The sequence below is a fragment of the Macrosteles quadrilineatus genome, unplaced genomic scaffold (genome assembly GCF_028750875.1).
Source record: "Macrosteles quadrilineatus isolate MER2022 unplaced genomic scaffold, UCM_ALF_1.0 Scaffold_5__1_contigs__length_97177068, whole genome shotgun sequence".
In the NCBI taxonomy this organism is placed as follows: Eukaryota; Metazoa; Arthropoda; class Insecta; order Hemiptera; family Cicadellidae; genus Macrosteles; species Macrosteles quadrilineatus.
In genome coordinates this window covers 67,317,036-67,336,010 of record NW_026542598.1, presented here as the reverse complement: position 1 = coordinate 67,336,010, position 18,975 = coordinate 67,317,036, and the positions used below count along the sequence as shown (strand labels likewise).

General features: G+C 35.1%; 1 protein-coding gene across 2 annotated transcripts; it reads left to right on the top strand.

Moving 5' to 3' along the window:
* The first annotated feature begins 2,661 nt into the window (after window positions 1-2,661).
* Window positions 2,662-10,664, top strand: LOC128995328 (thioredoxin-2-like). 2 transcript variants are annotated; one of them, XM_054420315.1, is made up of 4 exons: window positions 2,662-2,814; window positions 3,406-3,490; window positions 4,516-4,593; window positions 9,731-10,664. In XM_054420315.1, the coding sequence occupies exons 1-4, from the start codon at window positions 2,796-2,798 to the stop codon at window positions 9,813-9,815; spliced, it is 267 nt and encodes an 88-aa protein (XP_054276290.1). In that variant the 5' UTR covers window positions 2,662-2,795; the 3' UTR covers window positions 9,816-10,664. The 2 variants fall into 2 exon arrangements, with proteins under 2 accessions (XP_054276290.1, XP_054276289.1); XM_054420314.1 differs by lacking the exon at window positions 9,731-10,664 and adding an exon at window positions 5,366-6,119 and having other exon boundaries at window positions 2,665-2,814.
* The last annotated feature ends 8,311 nt before the right edge of the window (window positions 10,665-18,975 follow it).

The window sequence follows — 18,975 nt, the reverse complement described above, 5'->3', positions numbered from 1 at the left end:
TTTCAGAGTCATAAAAAATAAAATAAAAATAAAAATAAATTCACTTATACCCCTTGGCTTCCAACTCTTAGGTGTTTAGTTTGGAGGCCAAGGGATATAAATGAATTATTTGTTGAAATTCCACCCTTTTTTAACAAAACCCGTTACCATGACAACATTTTTTAAAAAGTCACATATCTCCCTTGGCCTCTCAACCCCTCAATTAATACAACAGGAAAAAATAATGACAATAATATAACAATAATAATAAACTACAATAGAAATATAACAATAGTAATAAATAAATAAATAAACTGATATATACGGGTAGTCCTGTGTCCGTATAAGCAATTGGTTTCCTGTAACATGTTGAAGTTTTTTTTTTTTTAATTTTATAACATGCATTGTAATTAACGAACGATTATAACAGATGATTTTGGTACTCTATAGAATGACAAAGACCAAGTTGGAAGGAAAAAGACTTAAGAAAAACCCAAGGGAAAATGAAAGGCTATCACCACTGAGCTATATCTCAGTGGTGATCACTGATTGGATGGTTTCACTTTCATAGATTATGATATCCCGTTCCCGTTGGACGTCTTCTGCCTACTGTTTAGTCTATGGTTTTATCTATGCTGTTAGTTTGGTTGGACGTTGATTCCTGTTGTCGTCATACGTCATGATTTTGATGTCGTCTGCTGAACCTTCTATTTCATGAAATCCGTCAAATCTTTAGAATCCTGAATCCCACTTATAACTAAAAAAACAACACGCACCACGACATACTAGAGATGGGAATTACCGTTACTTTTGAGAAACGCGTTACACCGTTCCATTACAACTTGGTAACAGGTTACAGTAACCTGTTAATTTTGTAACCTGTTACCGGTCCGTTCCTCCCACTGAGCTATAATTCTAACTGGAGGTAGCACTGAATGTCAAAGATGCGTGTCGCCAGCCGCCATGTTTGCGTGAGTCTGGTGTCATAAGAAGCCATATTATTGCTATAACTATTATTATACTTGGCTTAAAATACCCACTTTGTATGGTCGCCATTTCAAAGAAAATTATTAAAGTATTAAAAGTATTCAAGTATGACAAAAATACTCACTGCTATACCAACCTAGTTATAAGAAGCCATGTCATTGCTATGATAAGAAAACTTACTGCTATACCAACCTAACAAAATCAGCGACACGCTTTTGACAGACTTCTGCCATGGCAGTGCTACCTCCAGTTATAATTTTAGCTCAGTGGTTCCTCCCCCACCACACCGTGACATCCAGGTGACATCCCAGCCCCAGCTCGGTGGCCATGTAACGAAATTCTCGCTGGGTGTTATTGCTCTACCCTGTTACTGGCCGTATGTTCGTTCTGGCTCGGCTGGGCTGTAACGTTATTATTCCAGCTTGGCGTTACTCTCTGCGGTTGGTTTATTCGTTCCAGTTTGGCCGTAATGTGACGAAATTCTCGCTGGGTGTTATTGCTCTACCATGTTACTGGCCGTGTTCGTTCGTTTCGGCCCGGATATACTGTAACTTAATTCTAGCATGGGTGTTACCTAGCTGGACGTTTCGTTCCAATTTTTCCATAATTATTGTTTGTGTTAATGTTGCCACAATATGTACAGTTCTCGTGTACGTTAAATTCCGGCTGGAATGGAACGTTTTCTCACATTTTATTATTTTAAAGACTTGTTGTTGCTTTCAGGACTTTGATCCTGACGGAACCGGTACAGGAGATCAATTCATAAGCCAATGAGCGCAGCGTTACAAAAATAACAGGGTATTCTGAGTAACGTGTTATCTTGATAACAGGTTACAATTTATTAACAGTGTTATTTACCCTGTTACGTTAAATAACGCCCATCTCTACGACATACCACATCTATGTTTTTTACTAACAAAAAACTTGTTCACCTATTGACTTATTTCGAAAATAAGATTGTTTTTGCTAATGGACACAAAGAACATTGAAGTATCATGGGAAAAAACATCCAGACCACCTTATCGGCAAGGAGGAAAAATAAATGTCTGATTCCTTGATTCCTGTCTTGCTGAAATGCTGTCGCTGTCGTCACTGAGACTGGACTGGACTCCTGGACTCCTCTCAGTCCTCTCCCTCCTCCCTGTCCGAAACGGCACACGGAAGATTTCTCAGGTGCCGTTTGACGTCACTAATTGCTGACGTCACTTTGAGGGAACACCAATACCGCAACGATACGGTATTGAGCCATGGGCCTCGGTGGTGCAGTGGATAGCATTGCGGGCTGATATTCCGAATGTTCCGGGTTCGAATTCCGCCGGCGGCACTAACTTTTTATCAACAATTTTTTCATATCAGCAAGTTTGGTTGGTTTGGTAAGGTTATGACAGTTTAATTTTATAATTAAAAAATTAAATTTTAGGCAATTATAATTGTATTTTATGAACAAAACTATTTTTTAAATTAGTAAACCTTTATTAGATTTTTCCATTATCAGCACGTTTGGTTAGTTTGGTTAGGTTATGTTAGTTTAATTTAATAATAGAAAATTATAAAATTGTCTGTTTCTTCAGACGCAGCAGTTAGTGACGTCAGCAGTTAGTGACGTCAAACGGCACCTGAGAAATCTTCCGTGTGCCCCACCGCCTCCCTGTCACTCCCGACTCCCACTCCCACAGTAGTCCTCATTGTCAACAAAATAGAGAAGTGCTACGTAATGCAAGCAAGACATTATTTGAGAAAAAGTGTTAATCTACTTTGAGTTTGGTGTGTTTGATTTGTTATCTGTGTATATTCTACTCAGAATTAACTTGGATACATAAACTTTTAACATGCCTTACGTCCTTTCAAGTGAGTATTATTCATATTCTCAAATCGCTCATATAAAATCAATAGGTTAGAATAGTCTAATAGTTAAATTTTCAATTTAGGATATTTTCATTTATTATTCGATCCTCTTAAGATAGGTTGGTTTTATTATTTAAGTCTATTCTAACAAATAGTCATTTTAAATAAGTAGACCTAACTTACCAGAACTAGTTATTATCAAGAGATTAAAAGAAAAAGCACATTGCTTCAAACACATTTCACAAGGGTAACTTATTATTTGTGATTTTATGCTGGAACTTTTTCAATTTTCTTCTAGTTAACAACCTTCTAGCAGAGTACCCGTCCTTCATACGGGCACGGGGTTAGGAATATATAATGTTCTAATGGACTAACTTAGCTTTTAAACAAGCTGATAAGCAAAATATGCATAGCTTAGTCCTAATTCAGCTATGACAAAGTCACGTGTTAATCAAGAGTAGGTAGGCCCTACAAGCTTTCCCTCAAGTGCACCACTGTCCATTTCATAGTGTGGACTCCTGTATTCAACTTGGCTTACAATGTTATTTTGTCGGCTACCGGTACTCTAAGATTTAACCTTTTATCCTTTTTCAGGTGGAGAAGTAGCCAACAAGCAGCCATGGGGCTTGGCAAAGATTACTGCCTTCTTTTGGGGTATCCTCAATTTCTTCTTCATGTTGTAAGTATTGAAGATCCAAACATGATAGTAAATATAACCTTCAACTAGGCCTAGACCATTTTAGCGAATTTCACATATAGGGCGCTCATTTTTAGCTACTACCTTAGGTCTCGTGGTAAGACATGGAACCGATTTAATTTTTGTCCCCAGAGGCCAAAACACCATCAGTTCAAATTCATATAGCCTATTCTAAGTTCAATATTTATTTCTAAGTTACTAAGTTTAATTAAGTTATTAATATTTTACCAAAGAATACCCCAAGTGGTACTTGACCTCACCAACGCACTGCCTCCACACCGTCCTGTCTCTTGTGTGTCTTCATCAACTTCCACCCTTCCATATTTTCTTTGGTCTCCCTCGTGGTCCTCTCCCCATCAGATCACAATTCCACAGTTTATATTGTGTTTGTTTTGTCTCTTCTAATGATGTGGACCGTCCTTTGAAGCCCCCTGCTTTTAGCCTCTGCGATTACATGAGGCTCCTTGAAAAGGTTTTGATTATGCTTAAAATTAATTGTTCATATTTATCTATTTCTTTAGTAGGACCAAAGATTATTTTACAAGAATTTAGTTTTTAAAGTAGCCTAGTTGGTTTTTCTCTGTACTTTTATCTATAAAAATAGATTTTCTTCTACAGTGACGGTAGGTGCCTTAACGGTTTTTTACTAGTTCAGGAGTATATTTTCATCCTTTTTATACAGTTAACTACTTTGTCATTCTAGGTACCTTTGAAAAATATTCTGTTAACGTACTCAAGCATGATAAGATGAGTGAGATGGAATAGTGATATATCAAAGAAAAGATTATATTGTTAAAGATTATAATTTCTGGATTGGAAAATAGGAAGTAGACTACTTAACTAAAGGTGCTCAGACTAAAATGATCAGGCCTAAATGGCCATGATTGAAGGATCAAAGTAAGCGGTTTAATCAGCTGCAGGTTTTCTCAGTTCTAAACCCTGATGTTTGTGTAAACTGCAAACAATTCTCACAGTTCACCACTAATTTATTTATTTATACTTTTTAGTTTCCGCACTCTGATCAGTCCAGGGTCCAACTCAAGAGGAGATAGATACACACAAGACTTTAGACGCGGCGGTGGAGGGTATGTATGCTGTGTATTAAATTCCTTAGTTTTGCATAACCTAATTAGGCCTACATATTTGATCAATTATGTTCCTGATTGTAAATATATAGCTGAATTCTATCTAGTTTTTATTCAATCATATTTAAAAAACATACTGCTCTAAGTAACAACCAAAATTGAATTTGATCCATGATGCTGTCTCTGTGCTGGAGGAAAAATGCAGTTATCGCTCATCTACCAATAAATAACAAATAATCTATTGCTTTAACAATACCTACTGGTAACTGATTGCGGGGTAAAGAGGTTGGTTCTGTATTTGCCACTGAGGTCAGTGGGGCTTATGTCTACCGCAGTTTTTAGTCTTATGGAGTTTCACGTGCGTAGATGTAGACTTAAGTTTTGGATATGAATGTAATATAATTCAGACTATGTTCTGTTAACTAACCAATCATATATACTAAATCCTGTTATATCAATATAATTCAGACTATGTTCTGATAACCAACCTATCATATATACTAAATCCTGTTATAGCCTACTCGTGACATTTGCTTCCAGTTTTTTCTTGAGTCTACACCCTAAAAACCAACAACATTTTTTGACCTTTTATTTATATCCTCCCTCTGAAAAATTGTTTTGTCTTAATGAGAAAATTGTAAGTTTGTGTCATTAAGCCCTACGAGTACCTACATAACTCCATGTTGAAAAGGGGGTTCAGATAAATATATTGTAAATAAGTCTCATTTTACCAAGTTACGATAGTTTGAACTTGTGTTGTGGTGTTTAAAAGGGCCGAACCACACCACGTGACGAGCCAGAGAGACTTGGCAGAGAAGTTAAAAGAAGCAGGCAGCAAACTTGTTGTGATGGATTTCCATGCAAAGTGGTGTGGACCTTGTAAGATGATCTCCCCCATGATTGATGAAATGGCCGCACAAACTCCGGAAGTTATGTTTCTGAAGGTAGACGTTGACGAGTGTGACACTATTGCGGCAAAGTACAATGTTCGGGCAATGCCGACTTTTGTGTTCCTCAAGAACGGCAAAGAAGTGGACTCCTTCTCAGGAGCAGACGTGGGACGAGTGCAAGCTACCGTGGCACGATACAGATAAACTGTCTTGTGTGCTCGTCTGTGAATGTGCATATGTTTGTTTATTGAATATTGTTGAATGTTTACTGTACAAGTGTTGCTTTTAGTTAAATCGAATTTAGACCTAATGAAGTAACTTTATTACTAAAATTAATTGTATTATTGTTTATCATAATTTTTTTAAGTTTTTTAGTCTAGGTTCTTAAATCTTTTTTGTTCAATGTTAACAATTAAAACAATTTACTTATAAAACTTATCATAACTAATTGATGGTTCAACTATTATTCTCCTTATTGTTTCTTTATAGCGTATTGCGATTTTCCTATAAAGTATAAAATAAAAATGGGGTTTTTAAGAAGTCACTTCGTTAAAAAAATTTGGCTTTTGATGAAAAACTGTTTCTTCCTTGTGTGTTTTCTGTGGTAAACTGAAGAGTAAAGCTACAGAGGTGTGGGGTGGATGTTTCAGACAACCCCCTGCTCCACCACGGTTTCCCAGACTGAGGAGATTTCGTCCATGTTCCAATCGAGGCTGTTCGGGGGGCTCTTGCCGATTTGGATGAGTCACTTAGTTGTTGAAACCATCAAGTTTTACATTCCTTTTATATGCATTTAATAGTATAAATAATTTTTTAATTATTGTAATTTAAGTAAAAAAGTCTGATACATTACTGAATGTTAAGTCTTACCATAGATGAATCATATTCCCTTAGTAGATTTCTTATCCTTATGGAACAGCTGAAGCCAATTTTATTGTTAGTTTTGTACGTCGCACTGTAGGGGTCGTGGTGTTTTACAATATTTGTTTTTTGTTTTTTCAGTCATTTAAAACCTTGTTTAACCAAATAAAAACAATAAGTGGTCTCCTAGTGCAATATAACCAAACAGTAAAGCAAAAATCATCAAAATAACCCTAAAATAATGGAAACAAAAATTGTGTCTACACTAGCGAGAAGTGTTGACGTACATGAACTATACACAAAAAACTAGCTTCAGAATTTACAATGGGATGAGAAGTCTACTTGTGTTGGTTAGTCTATGGTCTTACTAGGTAAGATTTTGTTACTTGTGTTCGCGATTAAACACGTTTTTTTAAAGAGTAGTACTTTTGTATCCTACCTAGGTAGTACCTTAGTTGTCTGAATCATTCTATCATGTTATTTATTTGAATAACTTATATACTGTACATACAATAATAGCCTATATTAGATTCAACAATATTTCGTTAATTGTATGTGCAAATGCTAGCCCTTTCAAATTGATATCTAACTATATTTATTTATACTGTAAATCTTGGTGGAAAGACAAAAAGTAAAGTTACTATATACCAATAATTTTTTAAATAGTCTTTTTCATTGACTTTTCCATGAATACATGGATAAGTTAGTGATTTTTGAAAATTATTTGACATTTTAGCCAGTTTAAGTTTGGTTTGGTTTGGTACATTAGGTTTAATTTACATTTGGTTTGATGTTCCTGGATAGAGAATCAGTTGATCTTGCTAAGTAAAGTCAAATGGCATTACACTAATCTCTTATGCTCTTTTTACACTATGGTTTTTGCCGTCCGGTTAAATACCGTGTACATAATTCTATGCCATGTCTATGTTTCTTTCACATTACACAGTTGCTGACTGTATGGGGAGAAAAATTTATTTGGAATTCTCAGTTTGCCAGCAATAGATGAATGGGTCTTCCATGGTGACCCAATATACGAAAGGCGATAAGATTAATACTTATTACTTTTAAACCCAAGATTAATACAATTAGTGGATCGGCGTCTATATTAGTCATGGACGCAAGTCTGTCAATTGGCTAATGGAGAGGGTCCAGTCCAGTTAAAACTGTACAGTGTAAAGTTGTAAGTGACTGACATGACCCACATGATTGGCTACAGTGAGACAACCCTCAGATTAAGTTGCAGTGGACAGCTGCAAGGCTCTTTGCTGTTGCCAGATCTGTGTAATGTGATAGCTCCCAGCCACTTCTACACACTACTAGAAAAATTTGCTTAGTACGGGTTTTCACCAAACGACAGAAACTAAATGTAATGTGAAATGAGCGTTACTGTACTTGAATTGAAACAGTCATCTGCTGCTTTACCACTTCTGCTTTAACACTGCTTTTTACACAGTAGTGTCAAGGTCTGAATCTTATGTACCAAGGAAAACACAGAAGTTTAAACAAGTTTACTGCGACCCTTATTTCACATCTTACTGAAGAATCTTACCCATAGCATCTTACTGAAGAAGATTATAAGACTCATTTCACATTAGACTTTAATTGGTCAAGTCTCTACTGTTGTACTGTATGTTATATGTTTGTGCTGTGATACTGTAGTTAATGATATGACCGTCACTTTGGCAACAAAATCCCAACAAACTCAAAATTTATTGTATTAGATTACCGGTATTGGATGATCTTCATCAAGATGATTACATCTTGCCGTATTTTAAACATCCTCTTAAAACTATGTGACGTTAGAGAATTATGAATTATTAATATAACTCATTCTGCTATGAATATCAATCCCAAAACTCAAAATTATCTTGCCAACAATTTTTGATAACAAAATTGGTGCAAGAAATATCCGCTCTGGCTCTTCAACTTTCCAATTTCCTCGCCACAAGACAACTGTTTTTTATACATCATTTACATAGTAAAAGCATTTCACATTTGCAATTCCCTATCCTACACCATCAGGTGCCTAAAATCCCGTTCCGGACTTGCGGCAGTGCTGAATGTGTCCTACCACGATCAGATGGCTTTGGCTTGGCGGGATGACGTGCATTAGGCCTAAATGTGGCAGAGAGTGAATGTGTGTGTGTGAATTTGTAGAAACATTTGACACAGATTGGGGTTTTTTTTACCTCTAACATTTTAGTGGATTTCATAGGACTTGAAACTTCACTCCACATTAAAGTGCAGCTTTGACAAACATTGACATGATTATCAACTTGATTGCTGTGATGTAGTAGTAAATCTTCCATCATAGCAACACTCTCTGTCGCAGAAAGAAACGAGTTGCTTACCAATATATAGGTTCTTTGGAAAACGACACCATCCACACGGTAACAAAATGATATTCATATAGATGTAAAGATGACTCACACCTCACCAGTGAATGAGCAGTGGTGGTAAAGGAGCTGATGGCTTCTTGACAAGAAAGAGTGGTAAAACTTATTCTAAGTAAAAAGAATACCTTGAGTTCTTTTGTGCATTAGGTTTACTTCTATCTTTGCTTTAAATATGTGCGCTTAAACCAAAGTATTGGTTGAGCTGAGAGAGTGGAAGAATAAACAGTACTAGCAAAAGCTACTTGTGTGACACAGTACGCTGTATTTAACTCAATCTGATGCTATGTACTTCTGAGACTGTCTTTAGTCTTTACGTGACGAAAAAAACATATTGAACTAAATTAAACTAAACTAAAACTAGAGTACCTCAGTAAACTATATCAATAGGATATTTTCAATGTTGTAGAAATAGGATATTAATTAGAGAGAGTGAGAGAGTCTTCAGTTCACAGAGAGCTACCGCATCAACTTAAAATAATGATTTTTCATTATTTTTATAATAGTAAATTTTAAAAAATCTTAAGGGGAATCAAGTACTGGATTAACCCCCTTCATTTAATATCCTCATGACAGTTTGTTTTAATATTTTGGATAAGTTCAATATGTATTGTAGCAAAAAACCCCTAATTCATCTGTCAAAAATATGATGTCATATTCGCTATAAGGAAGGTATATATCCGATAAATTTTTATTTCTCTTTAATACTTAACAAAATTATGCATTGAAATTATCAAATGACTCAGAGAGACTGAAAGTCCATTGAACACTATCAGAACCATAAAGTAATTTTATTGCCATTATTGTATCTATATGTGAACAGAACAGGAGAGAAATTAATTAAAAGAATCTTACACAAAGCTTAGTCACTCTCCTTTTCTTTCCATTCGTACCGCTCTTTAAGCGCACCTTTCTGTGAGCAAACTTGCTTTGAGCACATCTTTCCGGACACCTCATACTCACCTTATTAAGTGTAATTATTTTTGTTCACAGACCACCTCGTCCACCTAGAAGAAACATTGGAGGTTTCAACAACGTGTCTACGTTGCCCCCTCCTCCGTGCGGCGGCGGTGGATGAGGTTAGAGTCCCTGTTGCGGCTTAGGCTGTGGCAGGGACCTGTCCATGGTTGGTATCACTGCAGCCGCAGACGATAGTTGGTGCGACTGCAAGTATGACGACACATCCCGCAACCCCCGGGACGGATGTGTCCGATGAGTGCTAAAAACCTGGACCATTATGTTGCTGATTAGTTTTACTGTGTAAATAATGTTTGTGAGTTTGGTGAATGTGATTCTTAAAGTTAATAAATACAGTAACATTCTGTTAACTAATTGGTATGCAAGTTTTAATATTGTTGTAATGATATTTTAGGGTTTCTTCAAGACTTCATTTGTGCCTAATTTGACCATATATTACAAAAAAGAAAGGTTGAGTAGTTAAAAAACATAGTTTTATAACAGACTGTTTGTCTCGGTTTTTTGAACATGAATACTGTTTGAGAGCGTATTTAAGTTCAATAATGTGCAAAAGACATCTGGTGGTTACTTCCTTCTCATTCTGTAGATGACTGTTCCTGTAAAACACCAATTTATTTTTCATAACCACCAGCTGTTCTGTTGTCTGTTGTTGATATTTGAATAAAGATCTATTAGTAAAAAACTTCATTTAACTGAACATCTATTTTAGCTTACGCTCATCTTTATTTACAAAAAAAAAAAAAAAATTAAATACATTGTGTTATATTTTAATAACCCTCACATCACAAGGTAGAGATTTGTGTTTCTCAATTTTACAACATACCAAATGTTTATTTGTTTTCTTTATATAGGTATATATATATGTATTTTGATGTATGAGATACAACAACATAAAGTGTTACTACAGTATATGAATACACCTTGATTTTAGTTTATTTTAAATTGTTAAGTAAATTACTATTTATATGGCTTATATGGTTTGTGTATTAAAGGTTTAAAAAATTAATTTTTGTAAACAGGAATGATCTATGTTAGTTAGAGATTTATTTAATTAAACTTATCTTTAAAAGTTTAAATACAAAATAATCTATATATAAATCATTCGGTTCCAAATTCAGATCATTTACTATTTTATAACACATGCACAGGTGCACTAAGTAGCCTACAGAGAATGACGTTTAGTCGTATATTAAACAAATTATTGTTATGATGTGCATTAAAATTATTTACCACATAAAAAGGGCAAAAGAGTAAAATTTTGTCAAGATTTATAATATACATACATATTAAAAAAATACAGTAGCCCTTTATAATTGGTCTAGTTATTTTGGAAACCATCTTTAAATAAAAATATCGTTATTGTAATGTATAGGACATATTACTTAATAATAATTTTGTAGTAAAAAAAATATATTCTGGCAGATTAGTTGCTGATATGACAATTTAAATGTTTGTCATTTAATTCTTACAAAAAAGTATAAAAGGCCTATGGATATTTAACTTTTTAGTTTATAAAATATCGCAATAAAGTTCACAGTCCCTCAGAAAGTTGCATTTATATAATACGTTAATTATTATACTTTGATTATATGTTTTATGTTACTTAATTAAAATTTATATTCTTATTTATTTGCTTGGGTAATAGAATGCAATCTTTCCTTTGATGTAATTTGTATATGTAAGCATTTTTCAATAATTTGCTTATTTTTCAGGTTGAATGAATTTTATCATTTTTCATTATAATTTATAGTATTTTTATATTCTATCTTTTTTTGTCTTGTGCTGGTAACTAAAACATTCAATATTAAACATATTGAAGTAAATGGATGACTCAACTTTTATCCTCCTTAATTTTCCCTAAAGTATTATGATTATGATTTAGGGTTTAAAATTAAAGTGCTTGAGGATAGTATTTTAATTAAATTTTATCAGGATCAATCCATACTATGTTTCTAAGTTTCTGGACGTAGTTTGACAAGACTCCGATAGACAGCAGCACAGTACACTGGGAGACAGATCCCATTACTGACACGACAAATAAACGTCAAGAAAGATTACGACCATTATTGAGGCTCAGAAGAGTTTGTAAATGAGGAAAATAATATAGGAATTTGTACCTTTGATTATTACACACATTTAAAAGTGACATCTCAAACCACCAGAGGAAAAATAATTCTTAAAATCTTTCATTTCCAAATATTGCATACATTTCTCAACAACAAAACATAAAAAAATATTTATAATTCACTTCAAACGCTATTACGGTACTTAACATAATTCACAGAAAATCTGTTTTTGAATGATTGTGGTCATGCAAATTTATTACGGTAGCCTATATCTAAACACTAATTGGCATTATGGATAAAATCCGTAACAACCTACTGGGTGAACATGGGTGGTAAAAACCGTTTGCAAAAAAGTAAAAACTTCAAATATTGGTTCAATTTAATAAAAAAAAAAACGCCGCTAACAAATTGATTTAAGTCATGATTTAATAATGTGGTTACTAGTAGAAAAACAGTATGAGTAGCCATACATTTACATTTTGTAGGTAATGTGTAGGACTACCTATCACAATGCCTTAATGACTATAACTCGTGATTGTGAGTGCGAGAAAATCGTGAACCCCCACACGATCACTGAGGAGTACACCATCATCGTTTTCCGAAACTGTGGAAAAATCGTGAACATCTCCCGCGATCGTGGCACCATCGTGACCATGTCCCACCATCGTAACAAAATCGTAAACATCCCCCGTGATCGTGGCACCATCGTGACCATGTCCCACCATCGTAACAAAATCGTAAACATCCCCCGTGATCGTGGCACCATCGTGACCATGTCCCACCATCGTAACAAAATCGTAAACATCCCCCGTGATCGTGGCACCATCGTGACCATGTCCCACCATCGTAACAAAATCGTAAACATCCCCCGTGATCGTGGCACCATCGTGACCATGTCCCACCATCGTAACAAAATCGTAAACATCCCCCGTGATCGTGGCACCATCGTGACCATGTCCCACCATCGTAACAAAATCGTAAACATCCCCCGTGATCGTGGCACCATCGTGACCATGTCCCACCATCGTAACAAAATCGTAAACATCTCCCGTGATCGTGGCACCATCGTGACCATGTCCCGCCATCGTAACAAAATCGTAAACATCTCCCGTGATCGCGGATATTCCATTATCGTCACTCATGACACCGCAAAATGGCTGCCGGTTGGAACAAATCCCGTCCCAAGAAAATCATAAAATTAATGTAATCCCGTCTTGAATATATAAAATATATTTTCCCTGGAAATGGTCCGAAATTTCAGGACTCGTTCATCCCTACATATAAGACAAAACAAATATTCTATTTAATGGTGGAAAATATGTTTAACACTAATATAAATAATTTCGGATATAAATATTTTCTTGAGCGCATATCATAAACAATTATACAGGAGAATGCAGTTGCCATTCGTTCCAATAGGTGAAACTCAATAAATTTATTTTTCCTTTGATATTTACCCTCCACACATAATAATATCCTGTTATTTAGTTACCGTAAACACAGATCTTAAGAACACTACAAAAATAGTGTAAATAAATATATATATAATTTTTTTAATTAATTTAACATTTAAAAAAGTGTTGTGCTGTAAAAAACTAATAAAACCCCAATAATAGTGTACATTTATATTCTGTTTCAATAAATCTTTGGAGCTCTTGTTTTATAAATACAACTTTAATGTAATCGCAGTTTTTTAAACTATCATGCTTTTTACATTGATTTAACCTGGAAATAAATTTTTCCTACAGTTACCTAACAATGTACATGTTCTCTCACTGATTTGAGAAAGCAAAGTGGCCAATTCGCTTATCAGTGAGACAATGTTAACATTGTCTCACTCTAATTACTTTGTCTCACTCCAGATTTGCAACGTGAAGGCACGAAATAGTGAGCGCGTAACATGCAGGCAACGTCGTGTGCGCGCGAAGTACGTTGGCAGCACTGGCTGTAAATCAGCTGGTCAACTGTTGTACTGTTGTATTTGACACTTCACATTAAATGTTATATTAAAAGTTCACTTCTGTGTAAAAATAGGTTATGTTCGAAGAAACATAAGACCAATTTATTTGTTTTATGGTAACTGTAGGAAAAGTATAATGTGCAACTCGAGTTCAAAGTACAATTGCCTCACTCGAGAAACCATTCCTCACTCGCCTACGGCTCGTGAGTAAGGATTTCTCTCGAGTGAGTCAATTGTTCACTTTTCTCACTAGTTGCACAAATAACTAGTTCGTTGCATTAGTCTGTAGTTAATATTATTTATTATCTGTAAAACAGAAAAATAAACATAGAAACGAATTTTATATTTATGAAGATGGTTTTATGGTACATCACGCTACAAGCCCGTAAAGTAGGTGTTTACGACACGTGCATGATAAATCCCGTGCGAGGTTTGAATAGATCGGGATTTCATTCGAGTTCCGTAAACTGGGTGATGCTGGGTGATTCGCGCATGATACTTTTACCAGAAACTAGTTTTTGTCTATTTATGTAGACTAACATAACCTTACAATAATTCACTCACTTTAAAACATGGAATTACATACCTGTTTTTAGATTGATCAGCCAGCATATGTAGGCTTATTTATGTCGATTGAACTGTATTTCATGTGGAATTTCACAATGTTCCCCATTGTAATGCATTTTGCATAGGCTATTTAGTAAATAATCACAACACTCAAAACGAAGTCAATCGAAGCACAGAAAACGTACTACTATACCCAGAATGCCAACCGCATGGTAAAAAGCATAGCAACGCTGGTGGCGCTGCCTACGGATTGACAGGCAAAGCTCTCTCAAACCGCTTAATGCTTTTTACCATGCGGTTGGCATTCTGGGTTATAGTAGTACGTTTTCTGTGATCGAAGTGATTCACACTATAATATTTGCATTGTTGCGGTTTACGAATAAAAAAAAAAACCTGCTCACTGGGTAGTGGGGTGATGACATATTTTTGGGCCAAGTTCAGGTATTAGTGGCTATGACACCTAATTGAAAAAATCTCTTTGCAGTTTTACATGTAGCATACTTAAAACATAACATTTTTTGTCAATATTTCCAAACGCTTTTTTAAGAACATGTCAAATGTAACACTTAAAATGTGAAGGTTTTGATCTACACATTCTCTCTGAACGTAAGATACATATTATGAAAGTTTCTACTACAATTGAATCTACAAATACCCGTTGTCCAGTTAGTTTCTACTTGGGATTATTCACATTTTATTGTTCCTCCGTATGCAGATCACGGCCTCAGGCGGCGGAACACGAGTTTTCCATTATTTCATTGTCCAGTAGATCATTCTCGGTCAGATAGTTCTGGTGTTCGGTTCTGCAGCTTTCCTTCCTCCAATACTGTAGTTGCTCTTTCCCCAGGAGGGCCTGACAGAATCAGGACACTTCTAATGGGGTTCGGTTGAATGAATTGTTTGAAAGAATTTTAAATTATTCGTGTGTTGTTATATGGTTAAATATTGATTAATCAAAGGGGTAGGGTTGGTAAGTTTACTTAATCCCTCTTTGTTCATCTTTAATTCTTGTGCTAAACTCGAAAAGACTTTTATAAAGCTTCTTGTACAGAATGTCAAATGTGACGAACACCGAAAAATCCAAGCTTATAAAGAATCATTATTTCTCTTTTATCATTATTGCATTGAAACAGAAACATTTTGCTGCGAATTTTAGCCTGAATTTGAAAGGCGGCCTCACAACAATATAGCAACATTTGGGTATCGTCTCGGAATTCTGTGCGGGAGGGACAGGTTCAATCCCCGGCACATCCACTATACTATTCTCTCGTGACCTCTCTCATAAAATGTATCTAGCGTAAAAAAAACATTTGGACCGAAATTTGCATAATGTATTAAAAAAAGGTTACATCAATCCAAATGATGTAGTTTTTCATTGCTTTGAACCTAAATCTCGACTTCGTATCAAACTTAAAAAATGATCTCGTGCCAGCAAAACTTAATTTCCGTTCCTAGGTACGAAATATACTATTTCCACTCTAGTAAAAACCTGTGTATACTTCTGATTTTACACTAGAGTTTGCAACGCTATGTTTAATTATATTTTGTTGGCAACAGTAGTTGTCAACGACAGTTTAAACACGTTGTGGTAAACTCCGGTGTAAACACAGCTCAAAATAAGCCCAAAGACCAAGAACAGCTAGGCCATTGATTTTTCACTAAATACAACGATTTATTCACTATTTATAAAAGACCCACCGATAAAAAATCTGACAGATGGTAAAACAACAGAAGAAAACAAGCTTCCTTTAGTCCGTACTTTATTATGTAGTTATCCAACAAATACTTACGTAGATCACATTAGTGTTATTAATCCCTGCCAGTTTGAGCACTAAAACAGTTCCGGTACAGCGGCGAGACAAATTGTCAGTTTATCCCGGTTATCCCGACGATTATCCCAGACAGTGATCCCGCAGTTGCACAAGTCCCTTCCTGTAGAATGACGCAAGTCAACAGATCCGGAGTTGCCAAATTCAGGAACAGTTTTGATCGAACGTGCTTCTTCTGAACAGCTGACAAGCACCCTGAAGTGAGTAGAGATGGAGAAAATAGCATTACGAGATGGTTTGTAACCAACAGCTGTCTTTATATCGATCCAGCTGTCTGTTTGTCTGTCTGTAATCTCGAAATCCAGCGGAAGGATTTTAAATAAATTTTGGAATTAGGGGATTGTAGCCCTAAAAACGTGATTGGTGACAGCCACTATCTGAGGAAAATTCGTACTTTGCTACACAACTCATTGAAAATGAAAAAAATTACCTTATGGGCTGCTGACGTTCAAAATGATACATAATCCTCTGCACAAAATGTTTGGGTGACTGTCCACAATCAAACAAAAGTTTAAAATAATTTGATTAACTTCAAAGCAGGATAAGTTATAATGCATTATGAATGGTTTCACGTGGATTAGGGCCTACATTGATATAAAAATCCGTAAAGATTATGGCTTTAAAACTGATCCCTGAGACACTCCGGAGAACAGCTAATACATTGTTTTCTCTTTATGAAGTAGATATGGATAAATCGGGAGGCTGATGAAAAGCATCCGTGACTGGAGTGTCGTGACTTTCAGAATATCTAGAAGAAACGTTCGACTTAAGATTTAAATTAGTAAGTAATCATCAGACTTATTTTGTAGTACTGCAATACACATTTTCTTAGTAATGATGTAAATCTTTCATACTTTCATTTAAGAGTTTTCCTCATCATGTTTCTGATGTAGAAACATAATATATAAATATTTAAAACTGGTTTTGTAGTTTTATTACCAATTTTGCAATATGTTTCGGAGTTGTTTAATTTCAACGACCAAAATTTTGTTATGGGCCTAAATCAAGTTTCCAAACACAATGTTTGAAAAATATTTATAGGATTTAAATATTTCAGCTATAAATATTTTTATCAGCATTTCCTATACTTTCTAAGAATTCATAGTCATACAAGACCAGAAAAACAAATGGTGCAGAACGATTTGGTTCTAATTGTGGCAATAGAAATATAACACAAATTTGCCTTGCAACGGAAATAACCTGCAGTAACCGTTTGTCAATTTATACAAATAAAATATGCAATCGATGAAACAACTATTATTTGCATTCTACTAGTACTAGGCGTGAATTCATAGAGGAGAAAAGCCAATGATACCGTTACAAATTGCTGTCGTGCGAGGGAACAGAAGAGCTTATGAATTTCACCCGTCAAACTCCATTTCAGATCCTCTGGAATGTTTAGTGCATATAAAATAAAATTTCAGCTGCATTTTTATTCGCTTTCACTAGACTGATTTATGTAAAAATCTATATATATAATTCTGTAAGACAAAATATTTACCAGAAAATTGTGGACGTCTGGTAAGTCGCAGAAAAGTGGGAGGGGTCTTAAATTAAAGGTCTTGACCCCAGGGACTCGGGAAAAATAGCAGAATTCCCATAAAGTTACCAGAAAACGAGATATAACGTAAAATATCCACCATAAGAAATGCATGGGGACTGAAAAACGTCTGCATTCTATCAGCTGTTACTTATTTATTTGCAATGCTTACGTTTATTCCGAAAGTCAATGTTGGTAAATAATGTTTCAAAATCAATTGGGTTTAATTTTTTGTTTTCCGTTTTTATAATGAAAGACGTAACTAGACAGGGTAGGGGAAGACCAGCAAGACGTGGAAGAGTGTCAAGGAATTCAACAGACTTAAGAAATGCAAAAGAGAACATCATGTAGGGCCTAACTGTGAAAGAAATCCAGAAGCTGTTTTACAACCTGTCTTTAGAAGAACGCTGGAAAATGAGTTGAGTTGTTTTTCACAATCTAGGTCCTCTTAAAGCGCTTGCATGCATTGTGGTGCATTTCACTTCGCAGAGGAGGCCACAAATGGACATTTCAACGCATGTTAATTGCCACAATGGACATGCCACAACCACATGTAAATGACGAACTAACTGATTTTACATGATTCGAACTTCATAAAAACCATAAGGTAATACAACAGTGCAATGGCTATTGCGTCGCTTTCCGCTACACAAAAAGAGATTCCGGGAAATGGGCCTTACTATCTTAAATTTCAGGGACAAATTCATAGATACATATTTCTGACTTACCAGTGCCAAATGGGGAGTTTCCTTCATAATAATTAGCCTAATTTCAACCTTTACATTTGGTTATAAAAATGGAAACTATAACAGAATTCGTAAGATTACAAAACAAATCTTCAATTTTAAACTAGAAAAGATGTGCAATGTTTTGCTGTATGATTTCAGCTCTGATTCGTCGCTCTCCGGGCTCAGGCCAACCGTGTGCACGTTTCCATGTGTAAAATGTTGTGTTATTGATTTAATCATTATTTTACAATTGTAGGCTATTTCATTGACACATTAGAAGCAACTAATATACGACTCCAACGGAATGAAAACCAAGATATAAAACAAGAAACACTGTTAATTTTAAGTGACATAAAATTGATAATTTTAGAAACATATTTAGAATATTTGTCTTTTTATATATGGTTTTTTATTGTAGTCTAAACTAGGGGCTATGGCCCCTACAGGCCACTAGTATACATTATTTTCTTAAAACATGTCTTAAAATTCGCATCTTAAATTTTCTACCTTAGAGATTTCAAATCACCTGATATTGTAAACACGTGAAATGTAAACAAAGAGTACATTTTG

Bases quoted from the DNA above. Each gene is read 5' to 3' on its own strand.
- LOC128995328 (XM_054420314.1), top strand. The intron at 3,491-4,515 runs GTAAGTATTGAA...TATACTTTTTAG, and splicing joins CTCAATTTCTTCTTCATGTT to TTTCCGCACTCTGATCAGTC. The intron at 4,594-5,365 runs GTATGTATGCTG...GGTGTTTAAAAG, and splicing joins TTTAGACGCGGCGGTGGAGG to GGCCGAACCACACCACGTGA.